The sequence below is a fragment of the Bubalus kerabau genome, chromosome 15 (genome assembly GCF_029407905.1).
Source record: "Bubalus kerabau isolate K-KA32 ecotype Philippines breed swamp buffalo chromosome 15, PCC_UOA_SB_1v2, whole genome shotgun sequence".
NCBI lineage: Eukaryota > Metazoa > Chordata > Mammalia > Artiodactyla > Bovidae > Bubalus > Bubalus kerabau.
The window spans coordinates 77,797,836-77,815,347 of record NC_073638.1 but is presented as its reverse complement, the minus strand read 5'-3'; the positions used below and the strand labels follow the sequence as shown (position 1 = coordinate 77,815,347).

At 57.3% G+C, this 17,512-nt stretch overlaps 2 protein-coding genes across 7 annotated transcripts in view; one reads left to right on the top strand and one right to left on the bottom strand.

The window, feature by feature from the left end:
• The first annotated feature begins 126 nt into the window (after window positions 1–126).
• On the top strand, window positions 127–14,684 carry ARFGAP2 (ADP ribosylation factor GTPase activating protein 2). 4 transcript variants are annotated; one of them, XM_055547031.1, is made up of 17 exons: window positions 127–277; window positions 449–567; window positions 1,056–1,128; window positions 1,657–1,788; window positions 1,876–1,956; window positions 3,086–3,167; window positions 3,464–3,520; window positions 4,151–4,192; window positions 4,535–4,587; window positions 4,990–5,126; window positions 5,228–5,359; window positions 7,161–7,289; window positions 7,369–7,503; window positions 8,376–8,502; window positions 8,654–8,747; window positions 8,861–8,979; window positions 14,491–14,684. In XM_055547031.1, the coding sequence occupies exons 1-17, from the start codon at window positions 206–208 to the stop codon at window positions 14,530–14,532; spliced, it is 1,626 nt and encodes a 541-aa protein (XP_055403006.1). In that variant the 5' UTR covers window positions 127–205; the 3' UTR covers window positions 14,533–14,684. The 4 variants fall into 4 exon arrangements, with proteins under 4 accessions (XP_055403006.1, XP_055403007.1, XP_055403008.1 ...); XM_055547032.1 differs by lacking the exon at window positions 14,491–14,684 and adding an exon at window positions 9,461–10,700; XM_055547033.1 differs by lacking the exon at window positions 4,151–4,192.
• Window positions 10,765–17,512, bottom strand: part of CSTPP1 (centriolar satellite-associated tubulin polyglutamylase complex regulator 1) — a 210,219-nt gene continuing 203,471 nt past the window's right edge. The window contains exons 6-9 of one of the 3 annotated variants that reach the window (XM_055547039.1): window positions 16,308–16,503; window positions 15,348–15,457; window positions 13,129–13,192; window positions 10,765–10,924 (exon numbers count right to left, since the gene is read on the bottom strand). In XM_055547039.1, coding sequence (XP_055403014.1) covers window positions 10,765–10,924; window positions 13,129–13,192; window positions 15,348–15,457; window positions 16,308–16,503 — 530 coding nt within the window. Of the gene's footprint in view, window positions 10,925–12,158; window positions 12,881–13,128; window positions 13,193–15,347; window positions 15,458–16,307; window positions 16,504–17,512 lie in introns of those variants that run through there. The other 2 variants (XM_055547038.1, XM_055547040.1) reach the window with 2 other exon arrangements.

Sequence of the window (17,512 nt, the reverse complement as noted above, 5' to 3'; positions counted from 1 at the left end):
GGCGCGCGCGCGTGGAGCCCGGGCCCCTGACGTCACGGCGCACGCTCCGCCGGCGGCTCGCCCGTTGGCCCGCGTCGGGCCGGGTCGCCCCGCCCCTCGGCGGACCGGCCTCCGCTGAGGCCCGCCCGCTGACCCGCCTTGGCGGCCGCGGATTGGCCCGTAGCGGGACCCGTCGGTCGCGCTGCTGTTCTGGGAAGGAGAGAAAATGGCGGCCGAGCCGAACAAGACCGAGATCCAGACGTTTTTTAAGAGGCTTCGCGCAATTCCGACCAACAAGGTGCGAGAGAGGGAGGCGTGCGGGGCCCGGGGCGGGCGGAGAGGGTCTCTCCCGGCTCCCCTGGCGTCTGAGGAACGGGGAGGGGCCGGTGCGGGCTTCTCTTCCTGGGTTGTCAGCGCCCGGCCTCGACTCGAGGCCCCTGACCGTTCGCTCATCTCCTTCTTTGCCCAGGCCTGCTTCGACTGTGGCGCCAAGAATCCGAGTTGGGCCAGCATCACGTACGGTGTTTTTCTGTGCATTGACTGCTCCGGGGTGCATCGCTCCCTGGGCGTCCATCTCAGCTTCATCAGGTGGGGTCTCCTCGCGGCCGGCCGGGACTGAGTGCTCGGCAGGGGAGAGTGGGCTGCCTGGACTTGGACCGCGCTGAGTTTGGTGTTCGCCAGACTCTCACGCGAGGGAACCGCCGGTGTGGGCCTCTTGTTACACTGGCGGTTCGTCTCCGCGTCTGGGTCAGAACTCTTTCCTGGTTCAGGGGGAAGAGTTACCTGCGTTGATCTAGTTGGTGATACGCTAGAGCGAGACTCTTGGTTGTCCTCAAGAGGAAGGCTGAGTCCAAGCTTCCATTTCCTTTCGCATCTGGAAAATAATTAGTACCCTTTTGACTAAATGAGGGTAGAGCAGAGTTCTCCCGGACAGGGTAGAGTGGAGGAAATGGGGTGGTGGCTGGTGAATGTTTTTGGGTGCCTACTGCAACCCGGGGCCAAATGACGGGTGTGGGTCGCTCAGGGAAGCGTCTCCTGGAACCTGCTGGTAGGTGACACACAGCCCTTGCACGCAGGTCCACAGAGTTGGATTCCACCTGGAGCTGGTTCCAGCTGAGGTGTATGCAGGTCGGCGGGAATGCCAATGCGGTAAAGTTCCTTCTTACCGTCCTTCTAACCCCCATTCTTCTGTCTGGGTACTGACTTCTCAGTGACTTCTTGGAGGCCCTCTGTTTCTCTGTTCAGAGGGTTCTCTGGTCTATGGCAGCTCTGTACGCTGTTCTCTAAACTTGGACATTGGTCACTGTTCTTCTCAAAGGGGCTTTGGGTTCGAACTAACCAGGACAGACATTCTTGGGGAGAGGCCAATGGCGCTGGGGTCTCCACGGTCCACCGGGTCTTGGCCTGGAGGAACGATGGGCAGAGTGGGTGTATCATGCTGTTCTCAGGCAGAGTCGATTGAGGGTTAGGCTTCAGACATTCATCCTAGTGGATGCGTGGCTGTGTTATTTTGCAGGAGTTTCTGAGGAACTTTGTGAAAAGCTGCTGGTGTCAGGAGTGTATCATCCTCTTCGAGTAATAACAGGGCTGTTGCGTGTGTGTGTGTTTGGGGGGGGGGGCGCCTCGTTTGCTCTGGGAAAATCTCCTGTAGCATGTTCTCGCTTCTTTGCTCACCAGACAGCCTTCTTTCGCCAACATGGATGCACAGCCAATGATGCTAACACCAAGTATAACAGTCGAGCTGCCCAGATGTACCGAGAGAAGATCCGGCAGCTGGGCAGCGCGGCCCTGGCTCGGCATGGCACTGATGTGAGTGCCTGTTCCCTGGGGCTGGCGTCGTGGGGGGAGTGGGCATGTTCAGAGTCCTGTGTTTCAGTGGTGCCTTCTCCTTTCTAGCTTTGGACAGACAGTGTGAGTACTGCTCCCAGTCACTCCCCAGAGAAGAAGGAGTCCGATTTCTTCTTGGAACACACTCAAGTGAGTGCCCACAGGAATGTTTCCCACAGTTGTTCCTGACAGGTGGTTTACTGACTGAGGCCAAGGCCCACAGTCACAGTCTAGTTGGTGATACGCTAGAGCGAGACTTTGGTTGTCCTCAAGAGGAAGGCTGAGTCCAAGCTTCCATTTCCTTTCGCATCTGGAAAATAATTAGTACCCTTTTGACTAAATGAGGGTAGAGCAGAGTTCTCTGTTCGCCTTGGTGTGATATTCCCTATGGGGAATGTGTGGGGCCCACTGCTGGGTAAAGCCGGCTTTTTCCTCCTTCCATGAACAGGGGTGCAGTATGGCCCTCCTTATGAACAGAACCCTATAAACTGGGGTGTTACAGAGGATGAGAAGATTTTTGAAGGCTCAAGAGATATCAGGAACCCAAATAACTTTTGCTGGATTCTTCCCCTATGAGAAAGGATTCCCTCCCAAGCAACCTACCCCCAGAGGTTTCCCTCTGTTGGTGCTGGGTGCTCAAGTCAGACTCTCTGTTTGGATCCCTGCTCCTCTGCTTAGCCTTTCTAGTGTGGGGTAAGATACCTAACGTGTTAAAACCTCAGTCTCTAAGATGGAGAACTATTTACCTCCTAGTTTTGTTGTGATAATTAAAACATATTTATATGTGAAAAGCCCTTAGACTTGTACCTGGCACATGATGAGTGCCTTTGTTTGTTGTTACTCAATTAGGGGAATGGGTTCTGGGTGTAAGTAAGTATGGAAGAGGTGGTGATGGCTGTAGCTTCATCTTGCCTTCTGCCATTGTGCTTAGTCGCTCAGTCGTGTCCAACTCTTTGCGACCCCATGGACTGTAGCCCACCAGGCTCCTCTCTCCATGGGGATTCTCCAGGCAAGAATACTGGCTTGGGCTGCCATGTCCTCCTCTGGGGATCTTCCCAACCCAGGGATCACACCCAGGTCTCCTACATTGCAGGCGGATTCTTTAATGTCTGGGCCTCTGGGGAAGCCCTCCATAGTGAATAGCAACTATAATTGTACTTGCTAACCTCCAGTCTCCTTTCCTCATGGGCTTGGAGTAGGGCCTTGTACCCCCAAGGTACTTGGCGCTCTTTACCAGCAGGAATGGCTCATTGAGGCTTCTGTCATCTGGTTCTTTCAGCCCCCTGCCTGGAATGCACCAGTCACCGACCTCTCAGAGACCCAGCAGCCAGCCCCGTCTGCAGAGAGCAGTGGCCTGGCACGTGAGTTCAGCCCATGTTCCAGCCATGTACCCTGGTCTTGGCAAAGGTCTTGGGGCGGCGGAGTGGGACACCTGACCAAGGGAATGGAAACAAGGAGTCTCCTGTATCTCTGGGTGGGCTGGGAGTCACTTAAGTCCCCTAGGGAAAGTGGTAGGAATTCCTTTTCTATTTGGTGGCCTCAGAAAGCTGAGGAAGCCTGAAGAAAGCTGAGCTTCTGTTCTTACCTCGTCACTTTTTAAGGGTAGCTCATTGGAAGTTTTGAGTGTCACACCTAATTCCCACCATTGCATCCACAGAGCCGGAGCATGGCCCCAACATGGACCTGCTTGGCACCTCACCCAAAGCCTCTCTGGGTCAGTATACCAGCTGGCAGGAGTGGGGTGCCTTGGGAGAGGGTGGGCCGCGGGGGTTCTTTTCAGATCTGCTGCTGCCTGTGTGGACTGAGGTCCCAGAAGACTGAACTTCTAGTTTCTCTGGAGTGGGGCCTGAGATTGAAGCTGTGGCCTCAATGTTGACCGAAGGGACTTCAGAGCAGGCCCTTGGCGGCTTGTGTCCCAGGCCTGGGGTCTGCTTCAGAGTGGGCCTGGGTCTGGCCGGTATGAGGCTGGACACCTAGACCTGGGGGCTGACGCAGGATCGGCCTGTCTGGTCCATTTCACGATACAGGGGGACAGCTCTGAGCTGCTAATGGCTAGAGGTGACGTTGTCCTTTCTCAGCCAGTTCCTGGCCTTTTGGCTCTTTTCTGTTCTTCTTGATGTCCTTCAGATTTAATTCAGGGTGAACAGTCCATTTGCTGCCCTGGTTGGTTTTGTTGACCTTTGGGGGTTGGGACCGGAAACCAGCAGAGTGACCGTCACGACCCTGTGAGAAGGCTGGTGTGGCCTGGTCTGGAGTGAGGCTCCGTAGAGGCCTCTGATCTTGGGAGCTGTATGGAGGCTTTGGGGTGGGGCCTGCTGTTAGCCACGAATCTGTTTCTCTCCAGAGTCCATGTATCTGTCACCTAAAGGGGTTCTTCCTGCCAGAGGTAACTGCCCGCTGCTTCTGGAGCCCCTTGCATGCCGGAGGCTGTGTGTGGCGCCGCCCCGGCCTGGCAGTCTTTGTGTTGGGTCAGGGCCTTTGTCCCTGGTGCTTCAGGTCTGGGTTCTTACATCCATGTGCTGGGAGTCGGTAACCGCCCCTAACCATGTCCGTCTTGGCTTGGACGTCCTGACACCATTGGTTGGAGCTGGTGGTGGCAGCTCTCCGTTTCTCTGCCTGAAGCTGTTCTTCATAGAAGTTCTTGCCACGAAGCTGCATGGTGTGGACCGAGCTGCCGCCTCCGAAGTCCCTTTGTCTCTGCTCATGCCCCACCCTCTTCCTCACACAGAACCGAAAACCTCCCTCATTGGCAAGAAGAAGCCAGCAGCAGCGAAGAAGGGGGTAGGTGGGGAGAGGCAGTATGGCAGGGTGGTTAGGGGCTGGGGTCAGACCCGGCCACTTTGGTAGATGACTATGACTTTGGTAAAGGTGCATAGCTTCTCTGCAGCTCAGCTATGAAAGGGCTGTCAAGAGCGAGACTGTGTGCCTTGGTGCTTGGCTCATCCCGGGCCTGGCAGCTTTGGGCGTCCGCTGGGGTTGTGTGGGCCGCCTCGTGCCTGCCTCCAGGCAGAGCCCCTCTTCTGCCTCTCCACCATGTGGATGGGCTCCTTTTTTTTTTTTTTAAATAAACACTTTAAGAAGGAGTCCTTTCCTTAGCGGTGTCCCCTCCATGCCAGGGAGGGGAGGAAGGGGACAGAGGACTTTGTGGTTGGCAAAGCTCTCATCACATGATTCTCCTCCCAGCTGGGTGCCAAGAAGGGCCTAGGGGCCCAGAAGGTGAGCAGCCAGAGTTTCAGCGAGATTGAGCGGCAGGCCCAGGTGGCAGAGAAGCTCCGTGAGCAGCAGGTGGCTGATGCCAAGAAGCAGGCCGAGGAGTCCATGTGTGTGTCTGCCAGAGAGGCCCCAGCTTACATGGGGTTGGGCGGGCAGGCAGGACAGGTCAGGATGTGTGCTGAACTCTGGCTTGTTCGTTCCCTCGAAGGGTTGCCTCCATGCGTCTGGCCTACCAGGAGCTCCAGATTGACCGTAAGAAGGAGGAGAAGAAGCTACAGAACCTGGAAGGGAAGAAGCGAGAGCAGGCCGAGAGGTTGGGCATGGGACTGGTGTCCCGAAGGTGAGGCTCAGCTTTGGGGTGCGGCAGGGAAATGCCATTGTTCTCCCGGGAACCCCTGGAGGTTCTTCCTAGTATTCTCAGCTCAGTCTTCCTCTGAGGCTGAAGAGATGGCCTTGCTTACTGTCTTCAAGTGCCTAGTATAGTGCTTGGCATGTAGTAGGTTTGTGCTCGCCAAGTATTTGTTGAACGAGTCAAAACACAGGATCAGGTGCTCTTTCGAATGTCCGAGAGACCAGGGTCGTGTTTCTTGATGAGGGCGCTAACAGCTCTTAGGATGGCAGGACAGTTCTTCTTTCTGAGGGTCTTCCCAGGACTCACAGGGCTTTGAGTGTTCTGACCCCTGTCCTCTGCAGGCCATTAGTGCTGACAGCTCCCGTAACACCTGGAAACACTCCCGGACTCTCAGATGCCCCTGGTTGGGTGGTGCCCTTCCTGTATCAGGACCACTGGATTTAGGTTGCTGTGGTTTTCTTAAACAAAACAAGAGCTGCTCACCAGTTCTCTTAGGCGTTTTGTCTGCTTTACACTGAGAGTGTTTGGAGATTTCAGTAATACTAGATTTTTTTCTTAAAAATCGGCATATCTGGCAGTGCCAGAGTGAGAAACCCTGGCTCCAGTGAGCTTGTGCTAAGTGGCGGCTGCTCTTTTTCACAGGGTGTGAGCTTCACCAGTGGCTTTATTTACTTAAACACAACAGTCCTACGTGGGAGGTATTCTTATCCCTTTTTACAAATGAGAAAATTGAGACTCAGAGCAGTTAAGCAACTTGCCTGAAGCCCACAGTACTAGTAATTGGTCCAACTAGATTTTGAACCTAGAACTTTGATGCTTAGCATTTGGAGCCCTTATGCTGTGCTCTTCTGGTGAAAGAGAAAGCTGGCGTCTCTGCCCCATCCCCCAGGCCGCGGCGAGGCGGGCCCAGGCACTCTCGTCAGTCCCTGCCCTGCTGGTGGGACCCACACTGATCAGGGAGACACAGTTTTACTCCAGATTGCGTCTCTTCCTCGTCCCTGTTTTGGTCTCAGGAATTACTGGGTTAAAGGTTATACTTAATTTTTTTAATTTTTTGTGTGCAGTAGAATCTTATTTAAACCTAGTCTACCCTGTTTAAAACTCGGTAGCAAAATAGTGACTCCGTGGAGTTCTGCCAGCCACGAGCTGTAGATGTTAATGAACTCATATAAATGAAGCTAGTCCTTAAGCTGCCCCTGTGGAGTTGTCACGCAGCGGGGAAGAGAGGCGTCACGGGCCGGTGCTGCCGCCGGATTCACTGCCTCTTCCCCCAGGAAACCGCATGGCAGATTCAGGTCTTAGTGCATAAGGCTGGACTCTCTACTTTGAAATGCTTTGTTCTCTAAAACAACAAAAAAAGGATGGGTTAATTAAGAACTCATCCTGTGATGCCATTAGACTCATTCCCCTGGTTCTGGGGCATTTTCCATCTTTTCGTTTGTGTCCCTGACGGTGAAGGATGTAGCTCATGGTATAGCAGGCGGAGGACAGAAAGCGCTCTTGTTTGGTGCATAGTATCACTGAGATTAGGCAGACGGTCATTGGTCAGGGAAACCCTATTTCGAGAAGACGAGCTGATACGTTGACAGGGGAGGTGCGCTCCAGTTCAGCACAGGCTCTAGCACTCCCTGCGGGGCCTCGCCCAGCCCCGGGCGCAGGGAGGGGAAGGCTCTGGGTGCTGCTCCGTGAGGGAGAAGCAGGTTTCTGCTCGCGGCTGGGCGCCTTCTCCTGTGCGGCGACATGGATGCCCACCCCTGCTCTCCTGCCCCGGCCCCGCTTGTCTCTGCAGCTCCGTCTCGCACTCGGTGCTGTCTGAGATGCAGGTGATCGAGCAGGAAACCCCAGTGAGTGCCAAGTCCTCCCGCTCGCAGCTGGACTTACTTGACGACGTTGGCACCTTCGCCTCTGGGCCTCCAAAGTAAGGCTGTTGTTGAGGTGCAGACTTGGCTGCTGTGCTCCCCACTCAGGTTCTCTGAGCCCCTCCACTGTCTCCCTAGGTACAAGGACAACCCCTTCTCCTTGGGGGAGAGTTTCGGTTCCCGGTGGGATACGGACGCTGCCTGGGGTATGGACAGGATGGAGGAGAAGGAGCCGGAAGTGACCGTCTCCAGCATCCGGCCTGTTTCAGAAAGGTGGAGGCCTGTTCCCTAGGACGCCCGTGCTGGTGGCCGCGCTCTGCAGCTGCCCTGCCGGTGTGCTGGCCACCGCACACGCGGCTCCCGAGCCCTTCAGGAGTGTCCAGTGTTAATGGAGGAACTGAGTTTTTAACTTCATTTAAATAAATTTGGATAGCCGCTAGTGGCTACCAGACTGGAGAGTGCAGGAAACAGGCATGGCTTTGAGCTGTGCTCGTGTCTCAGAAGGCCTAACTAGCCTGCTGTGCTTGAGGTCCATTTCTGCCAGGGGGGCCTGATTTTATGCTTCGGTTCCCGACTTCCTGATGATTATGTGTCTCTGGCCCTCATCTGGGAATTTTTTAAAAGCATATTCCATGTCCACCTGGGTAATGCTTAACTGATAAATATCTGAAAATAACCCATTAGTAAAATGGGGACATAACTAATAACTTCACAGGGCCGCCTTAGGATTAAATGAAACTGACAACACAGTGAGCTCAGTGTGTGTGTGCCAGGGTCAGGCGGCAGTGACCTTACGCCTTTTCAGCCAGACTGAGGTGCTTTTGAGAGTAAAAGGGTGGTACTAATAATCACACCAAGAAAGGAGGTATAAACCCAGGCAGCCTGAGAATTGGATCATCCTCGTGGTTTGGGGCAGAAGCCTTGGCCACTCCAACCTGTTTCCATGCTGCCTAGCGAAGGGAACAGAGGTTCTCTGTGTCGTGGCCTCAGTGTGGAGAGAGGGCCCGGTCTAGAGCTGCAGTCAGGCGGGACTGTGGGGAGCGCCCCCGGGGGGCCTCGGGTAGTCATAGGGTCACAGTGCTCCAGGGACACTTCCCTGGAGGCAGTGGGAGAGTCAGAGCCATTGTCCCATATCCACCCCTCAGAGTCACCAACCGGAGGGAAGTGGAGAGCCGGAGCTCGGGCCTGGAGTCGAGCGAAGCACGGCAGAAATTTGCAGGAGCCAAAGCCATCTCCTCTGACATGTTCTTCGGGCGGGAGGTGGATACTGAGGTGAGGTGGTCCACCCTGAGCCTGGAGGCAGCAGGCAGAAGCGGACTGTCTGCCCTGCTGTCTGGGCTTTGGCACTCGGGTGGCTTGGCCCGCGAGAATCCTAGGGTCAGCGGCGCAGAGAGCTGCAGACCTCACCTTTTCCCCGCCACAGTATGAAGCCAGGTCCCGGCTCCAGCAGCTCTCGGGCAGCAGCGCCATCAGCTCGTCAGACCTCTTCGGGGACGTGGATGGAGCTCATGGAGCAGGTGGGCCCGGGGCGGAGTAGGCTCCAGGAGGGCCTGCCAACCGAGCGGGAGGGCCCTGAGGGCTGGGAAGGGCTTCCTGCAGGCGCTGGGTCACCCCCTCCCTTCTCTTACAGGCAGCGTGTCCCTGGGGAATGTGCTGCCCACGGCTGACATCGCCCAGTTTAAGCAGGGCGTCAAGTCTGTGGCCGGGAAGATGGCCGTGCTGGCCAATGGTGTGATGAACTCTTTGCAGGTGAGTCTGGACCGCGTGACCTGGGGTGGGAGGAGACTGGAGGGTAGTGCTGAGAAGGCGGCCTTCTCCACCACGTCCAGACTCAGCCGCGGGGTGGCCCTCAGCCCAAGAGGGCGCCTCTTCTCTCCCTGGAGGACAGCTTCCTCCCTCTGAGCTGGGCCCGGGGCCGGGCCTCTCCCTGAGATGGTGTTGTGTCTACACTGATCTCCCCACACTGCTCCTCTGTGCCGTCTCTCCTCCCTCTCCAGCTTCTGTGAGATCAGGCAGGGTGGCCCCCTGGGGGTCTGACCACACCCCCGTTCCTGGGCCACAGTAAATAGGAGACAGTCTCTGCCCGGGTGAGATGGGTGCTTGATTCCCTCACTCACCCCTCCCCGCAGCCCCCCAGCCCCTTGGGGTGTGTTGGGGAAGGGTGTGCTCGCTGGGAAGCTGCTGCAGGTCAGAGACTCTGACTTGGGTTTTTTTTTTCCATCATCCCCAGGATCGCTACGGTTCCTACTGACCCAGGCTCCGTGTCTCAGACTTTGGGTGGTGACAGTAGCAGAAACCTCACGATTCCTCGGCCTGGGATGCTTGCCTTGTGGAAGCTAGGGAGGCGTTGTTACTTTATGCCTGTGGTGTGAGTGGGGTGGCCTGCGAGGAGCTCCAGTGAGGGAGGGGCAGTGCCGGCCCCTGACCTCTGCCTGGGGATCGGGCCCTTTGTTCCCCTCCCCATACACACTGACCTCTGCCTGGAGATCGGGCCCTTCGTTCCCCTCCCCGCACACCCCACCCTGTGTGCTCCGTGCTTCTGGTCCTGCCCCCCATGCTGCTGCTCACTTGGCCTGCCACCCTGGGGGTGAGGGGAGGGCATTCCCTCAGGATGGCTTATTCTGGGTCCAGGCCTTCCCTGAGGAGGGAGAGTAAAAAGTGGAAGGCTGTTTTGCCGGCTCTAGGATCCTTCCAGGTGGTCCCGGGGGTTGGCTCCTGGCTCTGGACGCGGCAGGAGGTCTGGAGAGTTGTGCTGTAGATCAGCCCCCAGGGCGGGAGGCTGTGGATGCGCTGCTGCTCCTGTGCTCTCTTCGGCACCAGGAGAGGCAGGGGAGGGGAAGGGCCCTCTGTCTGAGACTTGCGAAGGGCTAGAAGCTTGACCTGGTACTTAAAGCTTCCATTTGGGATCAGACTAGAGGCCTGAGGGATCTTCTCCTGTCTCGCTGACCCTTTCTGCAGCGGTCGCTTGGAGGACGACTCCTCCTCCTGGGTGTGTGGGAGTCCTCCCATGCCATCCGTGGTGGACCGCGGTCCCTCGGAACCTCTGTCCCTTCTTCCCCTGCTTGGTGGCCATGGTGGGTCTGCTCTGCCCGGGGCTCCGCTCTGGATGCCGTGAGCGTAGTGCTGGCCGAGGAGGCAGAGGACGCGTGGGATGGAAGCAGGCTCCTGGGCTTGGCTTTCCTCCTCTGCACATTCTTGGCCTCAGGACCCTGGGCAGCACCCCCCACGGAGAGCTCGTGGCACCTGCGGGGTGGCAGGTCTTGGCCCTGGGCCACACACTGTGCCATCCTTGGTGCCACCTGCCCCTGCTGCCAGCAGCCCGGGTCCCCCCACCGTGATGGGGGCTGGGCTCCCGAGCACTGCAGACCGCTGTTCCCAGCACCCCTCCCCAAAGGGACATGACTTTCTTTCTGGACTGTATTGAAACAAAGTGGTGTCGAATAAAGCCCCGATGGGGCCCTGGGTCTCTGCTGGTCTGAGTGGAGGAGTGTCCTCTTGGGATCCTGCCTCCCTGCCCCGTGCAGGCCCCTGGCCTCACTCTCTGGGCTCCCACTGATACAGGCAGGGCGTTGGTGCCGAAGCGGGGGGCACTGTCTGCAGGGCCTCCAGCTTGTCTCTCCTCTGATAGCCAAAGGCCCCTGGCTCCTTGGACCTGTGGTGCCGCGAGCTCCGGCGCGGTCTCCACCTCAGCACCCTGTTGCACGCAGGGGAAAGAGGTGGCGTTAGTTGGTCCTTCGTGGCACCCTGAGAGCTGTGCGCAGGCGGGCGGCCTCTGCAGCCCTGCCGCTGGCCCAGCAGTAGGTTTGGCTGGGGGCGGGTGTCTCAGGGGTGGGTGGGGGAGAGAATGAGAGAGTGTGTCAGTGTGTGTGTGTGTGTGTGTGTGTGTGTGTGTGTCTGTCTGTCTGTCTGTCTGTCTGTCTCAGGGGCGTTAGGAAAAAAGACCTGAATGGAGCCCTAGGCAGGTGCGTGCATGTGTGCACGCGCACGTGTGCATGTGAACCCGTGGCCTGGCAGCTCCCCCAGCTGGGACTCCTGGAACAGCTCTGTGCCACCGTCGGCCGACAGTTGTAAGCCACTGGTCTGGGAGGTGGGCGATGAGAACGGATGGGTGGAGGCAGCCACAGGGCTCTAAGCCAGCGATGTCCTAAGTGCGGAGTCATCAGAAGTTTTGGAATCCTCGGGAGGTGCTCATAAAGAGATTTTTCTGCCCTGCTCCTGGGCTGGAGGAGTGTGGTCGTGGGCCTTGTACACAAGCCCACCGGGTGACTGAGGCAGCCAGGGGCTTTGAGTGGCTCCCAGTCAGCTGGAGGCTGCAGATCCCTGAGCGCTCACCATGTGGCCTGGAACTGCTGGGCCCTGGCCTGGCAGAGCTGTGGGAGCCAGTCCTGTAACTCTCCAGGGGGTGCGGGTCTGGGCAGGGATGAGCCAAGGAAAATGTGGGTGTCTGGCAGCTGCAGAGGAGGAAGCCTGATCTGCTTGGGTCCTGGGGTGGTTTTACTTCCTGGAAGTTGCAGACCACCCGTCTTACTGTCCAGCTTTGGCTGGAAGCTGGTGGTCCTCCGCCTGTCTTGTTCACAGCTGCATCCCTACTGGCCTAACCCTGAGCAGGTGCTTAGAAAATGTTTAATGAATTTGTGATGGCAACCCCTTGTGGCCAGTCTGTCAAGTTATGGGTACCTGGCCGTGAACCATCCAAGCTTGTTCCTGAAAGCTCTGTCCAGCTGTGGCCACCTTTCCCATGAAAGGCAGAGCTCATGTGCAGCTGGTGAGTCCCTTTGCTCATGATATGAGGCAGCTCTCCAGGTCGAGTGGTCCTGTGTCCCCCAACTTCCCAGTCCTGCCAGAAAAAGCTGGACCTTGGCACCAAATTCTCAAACACCCCTTCCCTTCACCCCTGTCTCATGGCTTTAGACTCACCACTTACCAGACACAAGGGACTTTATTTGTTTCACATATTTAACTATTAGACACAGAGGAGACTTGAAGCGGTTTCTGAAATTTCTTTTTGCCCACCCTCCATCTTATGGCCAGTCCTCCAGAAGAAGGTTACCATGGCTATAACCTAATACCCGCATCACTGGGTGTCACCCTTGACCATGCAAGGCACTGCATGGGTCCTGGGATTGCTGTGAGGAGATGGGGATGGTCAGCAAAAGGGTAAAACCCAGTCACCCTTCCCGTGACCTCAGCTCAATCCGCCGTCAGCTTGGGGCCTGGTGAAAGGCAGGCTGACGGGAGAAAGTCGGCTGTTAACTTTCTAGGGTCACTGTGTAGCTTGGCTGCTCATCAGCACCTCTCTGGCGGGTCTCTGGGCTGGGGTTGTCACTTGGCCTTCTCACCAGTGGAGGGCAGCTTGGCGCAGGGAGTGGGAGGAGAGATGCCTGGGGCTCCGGGGGTGGGGAGGTGAGCGGGTGGGGAGCTGGGAACTGGGCGCAGGGCTGGGTTCTGTGCTGTAGACAGGACCCTTCAGACTCGTCAGGTCTCGGGCTCGTCTGTCTCTTCAGTGGAGCCGTCGCGCTCTGCATCCACTTTGCGGGCTTGATGGAGGGGTCTCCAGGGGGAGCCAACCCGGGGAGGGGTCCGGGGAGGCAGGTAGCTGGCCTCTGGACCGGCAGTGACCGAGGTGACCAGGCCTGGGATCTGTGCCAGCCTGAAGAAGGGGAGATGCCCAGAGGGAGCGAGGTGCCTTTTGTCCAGAGACCAGGACCCCTTCACTCACTCTCGCGTGTGAGACCACGGGCTGCCTCAAAGGATTCAAAGAGAGGCTGCCTCAGGCCTCTGCCGGCCCCCCAACCCTTCCCTGACAGACGGACAAGGGCTGTGTGGCCCGTGTCGGGCTCTGATCCGACTGAGGTCTCGTGCCCACAAGGGGGCAGCATCTTCCCACCCAACACTTACAGCCGCTCCAGTTCCTCGTCCATGGCTGGGTCGTGCATCAGGTCCCCTTTGTCGGGTAAGGCTCCTAGGGAATAATTGGGGGCACAGAACTTAATCCAAGGGTCCTCCACCCGGGCTTCAGCCAGACATCCCCCTGCAGTAGCTGCCTCTGTGCCCCTCGTCATGTCTACCTACATTGTTGACCCTGGGAGAGCTAATCTAGATTTAGGGAACAGAGGTTTAAGAGATCTGCTCTGGGGGCAGTAAGCCCTAGGTGCTGCTGGAGAAATTTAGTGAACCCCCTTCCTACCCTCCTCGATCATAACTACGAGACAGCCCCGAAACTCAAGGTCACTGCACAAAGAGAATGATCTCCTTCCAAGATTAGATGGGATGTTGTGAGGGGGTAGTGGTAAGAACCCGCCCGCCAGTGCAGGAGACGAGACAGACATGGGTTCCATCTCTGGGTCAGCAAGATCCCCTGGAGAAGGAAATGGTAACCCACTCCAGTGTTCTTGCCTGGAGAGTCCCTTGAACTGAGGAGCCTGGTGAGCTACAGTCCATGGGGCCGCAATAAGTCAGACATGGCTGAAGGGACTTAGCACTCATGCACGAGTTGGTGCTGAGGGTTTAGTCCTTTCCTGGGGCTCCAGGTACTGCGCTGAGAAGGAGCCAGAGACACAGGACAGGGCTAAGGCCCCAAAGGCCAGAAGTGACGTAGTTTTGTGTCTCCAGATCAGGGGGATCCCACTTTGGGGACAGAATGGTCAAACATGCTGTCTCAGCTCCTCCCGGGAGGGTCCCAGGGTGAGAAGGGAAGGCGGGGTCAGGATGAGACCCAGCTCTCCTCCCTTGGCCGCGAGCCGCCAGGAGGGGCGCTGTCCCTTCTCTGACAGATCACTGCAGGTTTCGTCGGCTACAAACCCAGGGCAGTCATTCTCGGGATATGGGGAAAGGTGACAGGAGGGGTCCAGGGTGCTCCCTGGGGCTGTTAACAGTGGGAGTGAAGGTAGAGCTGGAGTCTGCAGATCGATTCTTACCAGCAAACAAGAAAAGAGCCGCACTCCTGGTCAGAAGCTAGTGAACAGTGCTGGTCCCCAGAAAGCCTCAATCTTAAAATTGTCCATCTGGCTCTACAGTTCTGACCTTTTCAGATGATGCTTCCTGGCCCCTTTGGTGTTCGTGGTGATCACACTGTGTGTGATGGAGCCCTTGTGTGTGTGTCCGTGTGTGTGTGTGTGTGTTGCTTTGAGGACTAAGGGAACAGGACAGCCCCCCTCCACAGCTGGCTGCACCTGGGGTAGCTCAAGTCTCTCTTCCAAACACGGGAGACGCAGGTGAGGACAGAGACCCTGTGCTTCTTTCCGTCTCCCACTGACCCAGCACTACAGGGGATGTGAGCTCCATTGCTGGTCGGGTAACTAAGGTCCACGTGGGACAACTACTGAAGGCCACTTGCCCTAGAGCTGGCATTCTGCAACAGGAGAAGCCACCGCAAAGAGAAGCCCCTGTGCCGAAACTAGAGAGGAGCCCCGGCTTCTGCAAGTAGAGAAAGACTGCACACAGCGACAAAGACCCAGTATAGCCAAAAAAAAAACAGTTTAAAAAAACAGCGGGCGGATGTGCTCTTTCTTGTTTAAAAAATAGGAAGAAGAACCCTCTCAAGCTCTGGGTGGTGATGTCAGCCTGGTGGCCCCTCCCCGGGAGGGCAGCATGTGCGGGAGGGGGCGGGAGAAGGCGGACCAGTGAGGATGAAACGATGGACAGAAAAAACTGGGGCAGAGCCGGCTTCCATCCACCACCGCCCTTTTTTTCCCTACTCCCTTTCAGACTAGTAAGAATTTTTTTTTTCCAGATGGGGAAAAAAGGTCTCCCAAGACACACCTTTGCCCTGCTTACAAATAGGGTTCAGGTCTCTGAAATATAAGCTCCGGAGCCACTTATTAAATAGCCTGTGTCTGCCCAGCCTGCAGGCCAGTGCCCACAGCAGAGCTGGGATCCTATGGGGTGAGGGGTGCTGAGCATGCCTCTGCCCTGGGGAGGCTGCTTCATGTCGGGGCAGGACCCAGGTCGGGGAGGTCATCTGTCAGCACGGGAGCGGGAGAGGCCTCAGAGTCCAACCCTGAGAAGTCAAGGCAGACCTGGCAAATCTGCATCCCCTGTGGGGACTCTGTCCACCAATACTCTGGCTCCTACGTGGCCTTCTGCTGTCAGGGCGGAGGTGGCCGGCTCCGGCTTACCTAGGGCTTGGTTGATCCCGTGATGCTTTGAGAGGGCCACGAGGAAGCCGTAGAAGGTCAGTCTCTGAACGTTGCTGAGGACCTCTTTGACCAGCGCCGGGGGTGGGCAGCTAGAGGGGACAACACAGATTCAAACACTAGTTAAGTCTGACGCCATCTTCTCATCCAGACCTTCAGGCTTAGGAGGTTGTGTTCTGCCGCTAAGTCGGGTCCGACTCTTTGGGACCCTGTGGACTGTAGCCCGCCAGGCTCCTCTGTCCATGGGATTCTCCAAGTAGGAATACTGGAGTGGGTTGCCATTTCCTCCTCCAGGGGATCTTCCCGACCTGGGGATTGAACCTGCATCTCTTGCGTCTCCTGCCTTGGCAGGCAGATTCTTTACCACTAGTACCACCTGGGAAGCCCTTAGGAGGGTGAAAACCAAGGGACCTGCCGGCCCTGGGGAGCCTGGCAGAACTCTTGGAGCAAGGCCTTGACTGTGGACAGAAAGGCTGGCATGTTCACCGATTGGTGCTTCACTGGCAGGGGTGGGGGATGGGGAAAGGGCGCTGGGCGATGCCTCCTCTCAGAGGAGACACAAGCTGGCTGCTCTGTCCCCAAGGGGACTTCGTGCTACACGGGACAGCTACCCTTTTTTTCTGGAGGGTGAATTCTGCGCACGGTGGGTATTTTTTTCCTTCTCTCTAAAAAGTCAAGACCAATCTATCTCCTGGCAAGAAGAAGGGGCCCAAGCTGGTCATTAACAGCTGGTCTTGCCCAAATGGAAGCAATCTGGCCCCCGTGAGCCACCTGGGAAGCCTGTCAATCATCAGCCTGGACTGATGGGGGCAAATGGTGGCTGATTCATATTCAATACGATGACCGTCAAGGGCCTCGGAACCCTGGGCTGTCAGAAGAGCCTGCTGGGGGTCCAAGCCGGTGCCCGCGCCCGTGGCCCCAGGGGCTGGGGCGGGCTCTCACCTGTACTTGTGCCGGTCACACAGGTTCTCCAGGCACTGGTAGAACAGCGAGGCCTCCACGCCCTCTGGGGTGCCCGCCTCACCCGTGGAAGGCCGCTGGCGGTGCTGCCCACTGGATGATGTGGGCACGATCACCGTGTTGGGGTTCTTGCCTGACAGCAGGTCCTGATAGATGGCGGCCACGCTCTCCAGGAACTCTGCGTACAGGGTGGAGGGGCGCGGGTCAGGCGGGAGGACACCCTGGGTCCCCTCACCATGCGCCCCCTTCTCTCTGCAGGTCAGCTCATCTCCCCATCAAGTCCTCAATGCACAGCATCCAGGGAGCAGGGGCCCTCATGGCCCATGCTCAGGAGAGATGACACGTGTCTCAGAGCGAATGTCCCCTCCTCTGGCAGTTCTTCCTAGACCAGGCGAGACCCCATGACATACTTTCAGGCAACCCAGACTCCTCTGGGCACTTATCCAGTGAGGGCATCTGTGTGTGACTGGTTCGCTTTGTCTCCTTGCTGGAATGACAGATCTTGTCCCCAGGCCTGAATCATGCCGTGTCCACCTTCCCCACCCCCAGCACCCAGCACAGTGCCTGGTGCATAGAAAATCCAATAAATACTTTTGAAAAACGTAAAAGGTGAACAGGTACACATTCCTGCTGGCAAACCCCTCTTGTGAGGCCACCTGCCTCTGTGACTAAGGGAAGCAGGTTGGAGATACCCATGATGGAGAGAAAGCTTACGAACTGCTGATTTATTAAACAGCTGAACTAGTTTTCAGGTGTTAGTCCCCGAGCCCTCGTTGGTGAGCCAGGACTTACGGCCCACCTCCCCATGGCTGCCCTTTCTGGGGGGCACTGTGAGGAGAGAGCCTGGACACACGGTGAGGGGAACAGGGTCTCCACACATGGCTGCTCCTTCTCCAGGGCCCAAGAGCTTCAGAGAAATGGGAAATGGACGCCTGGAGCGCTGAGAGCAGGAGACGAGACCCCAGACTGCGGCCCCTACCTGACCGGGCCCTGGGGCCGCCCTCAAGAGGACACGAAGCGGCGCCTGAGTGAGGCTGTGGCCGGCCGGGCCCAGCCGCTGGCGGAAGGCCACGGGCAGCCTCCAAGGACAGCCAGCCCTGTTTACTGGAAGAGCCTGTTTGAAACAAGTTTGCTGATGGACACAGTCAGCAGTTTCAGGGCCCAGCATTCCATCGGACGCTGCCATG

Bases quoted from the DNA above. Each gene is read 5' to 3' on its own strand.
- ARFGAP2 (XM_055547031.1), top strand. From the start codon at position 206: ATGGCGGCCGAGCCGAACAAGACCGAGATCCAGACGTTTTTTAAGAGG. The intron at 5,127-5,227 runs GTGTGTGTCTGC...GTTCCCTCGAAG, and splicing joins AAGCAGGCCGAGGAGTCCAT to GGTTGCCTCCATGCGTCTGG. The intron at 8,980-14,490 runs GTGAGTCTGGAC...CCACTGACCCAG, and splicing joins GTGTGATGAACTCTTTGCAG to CACTACAGGGGATGTGAGCT.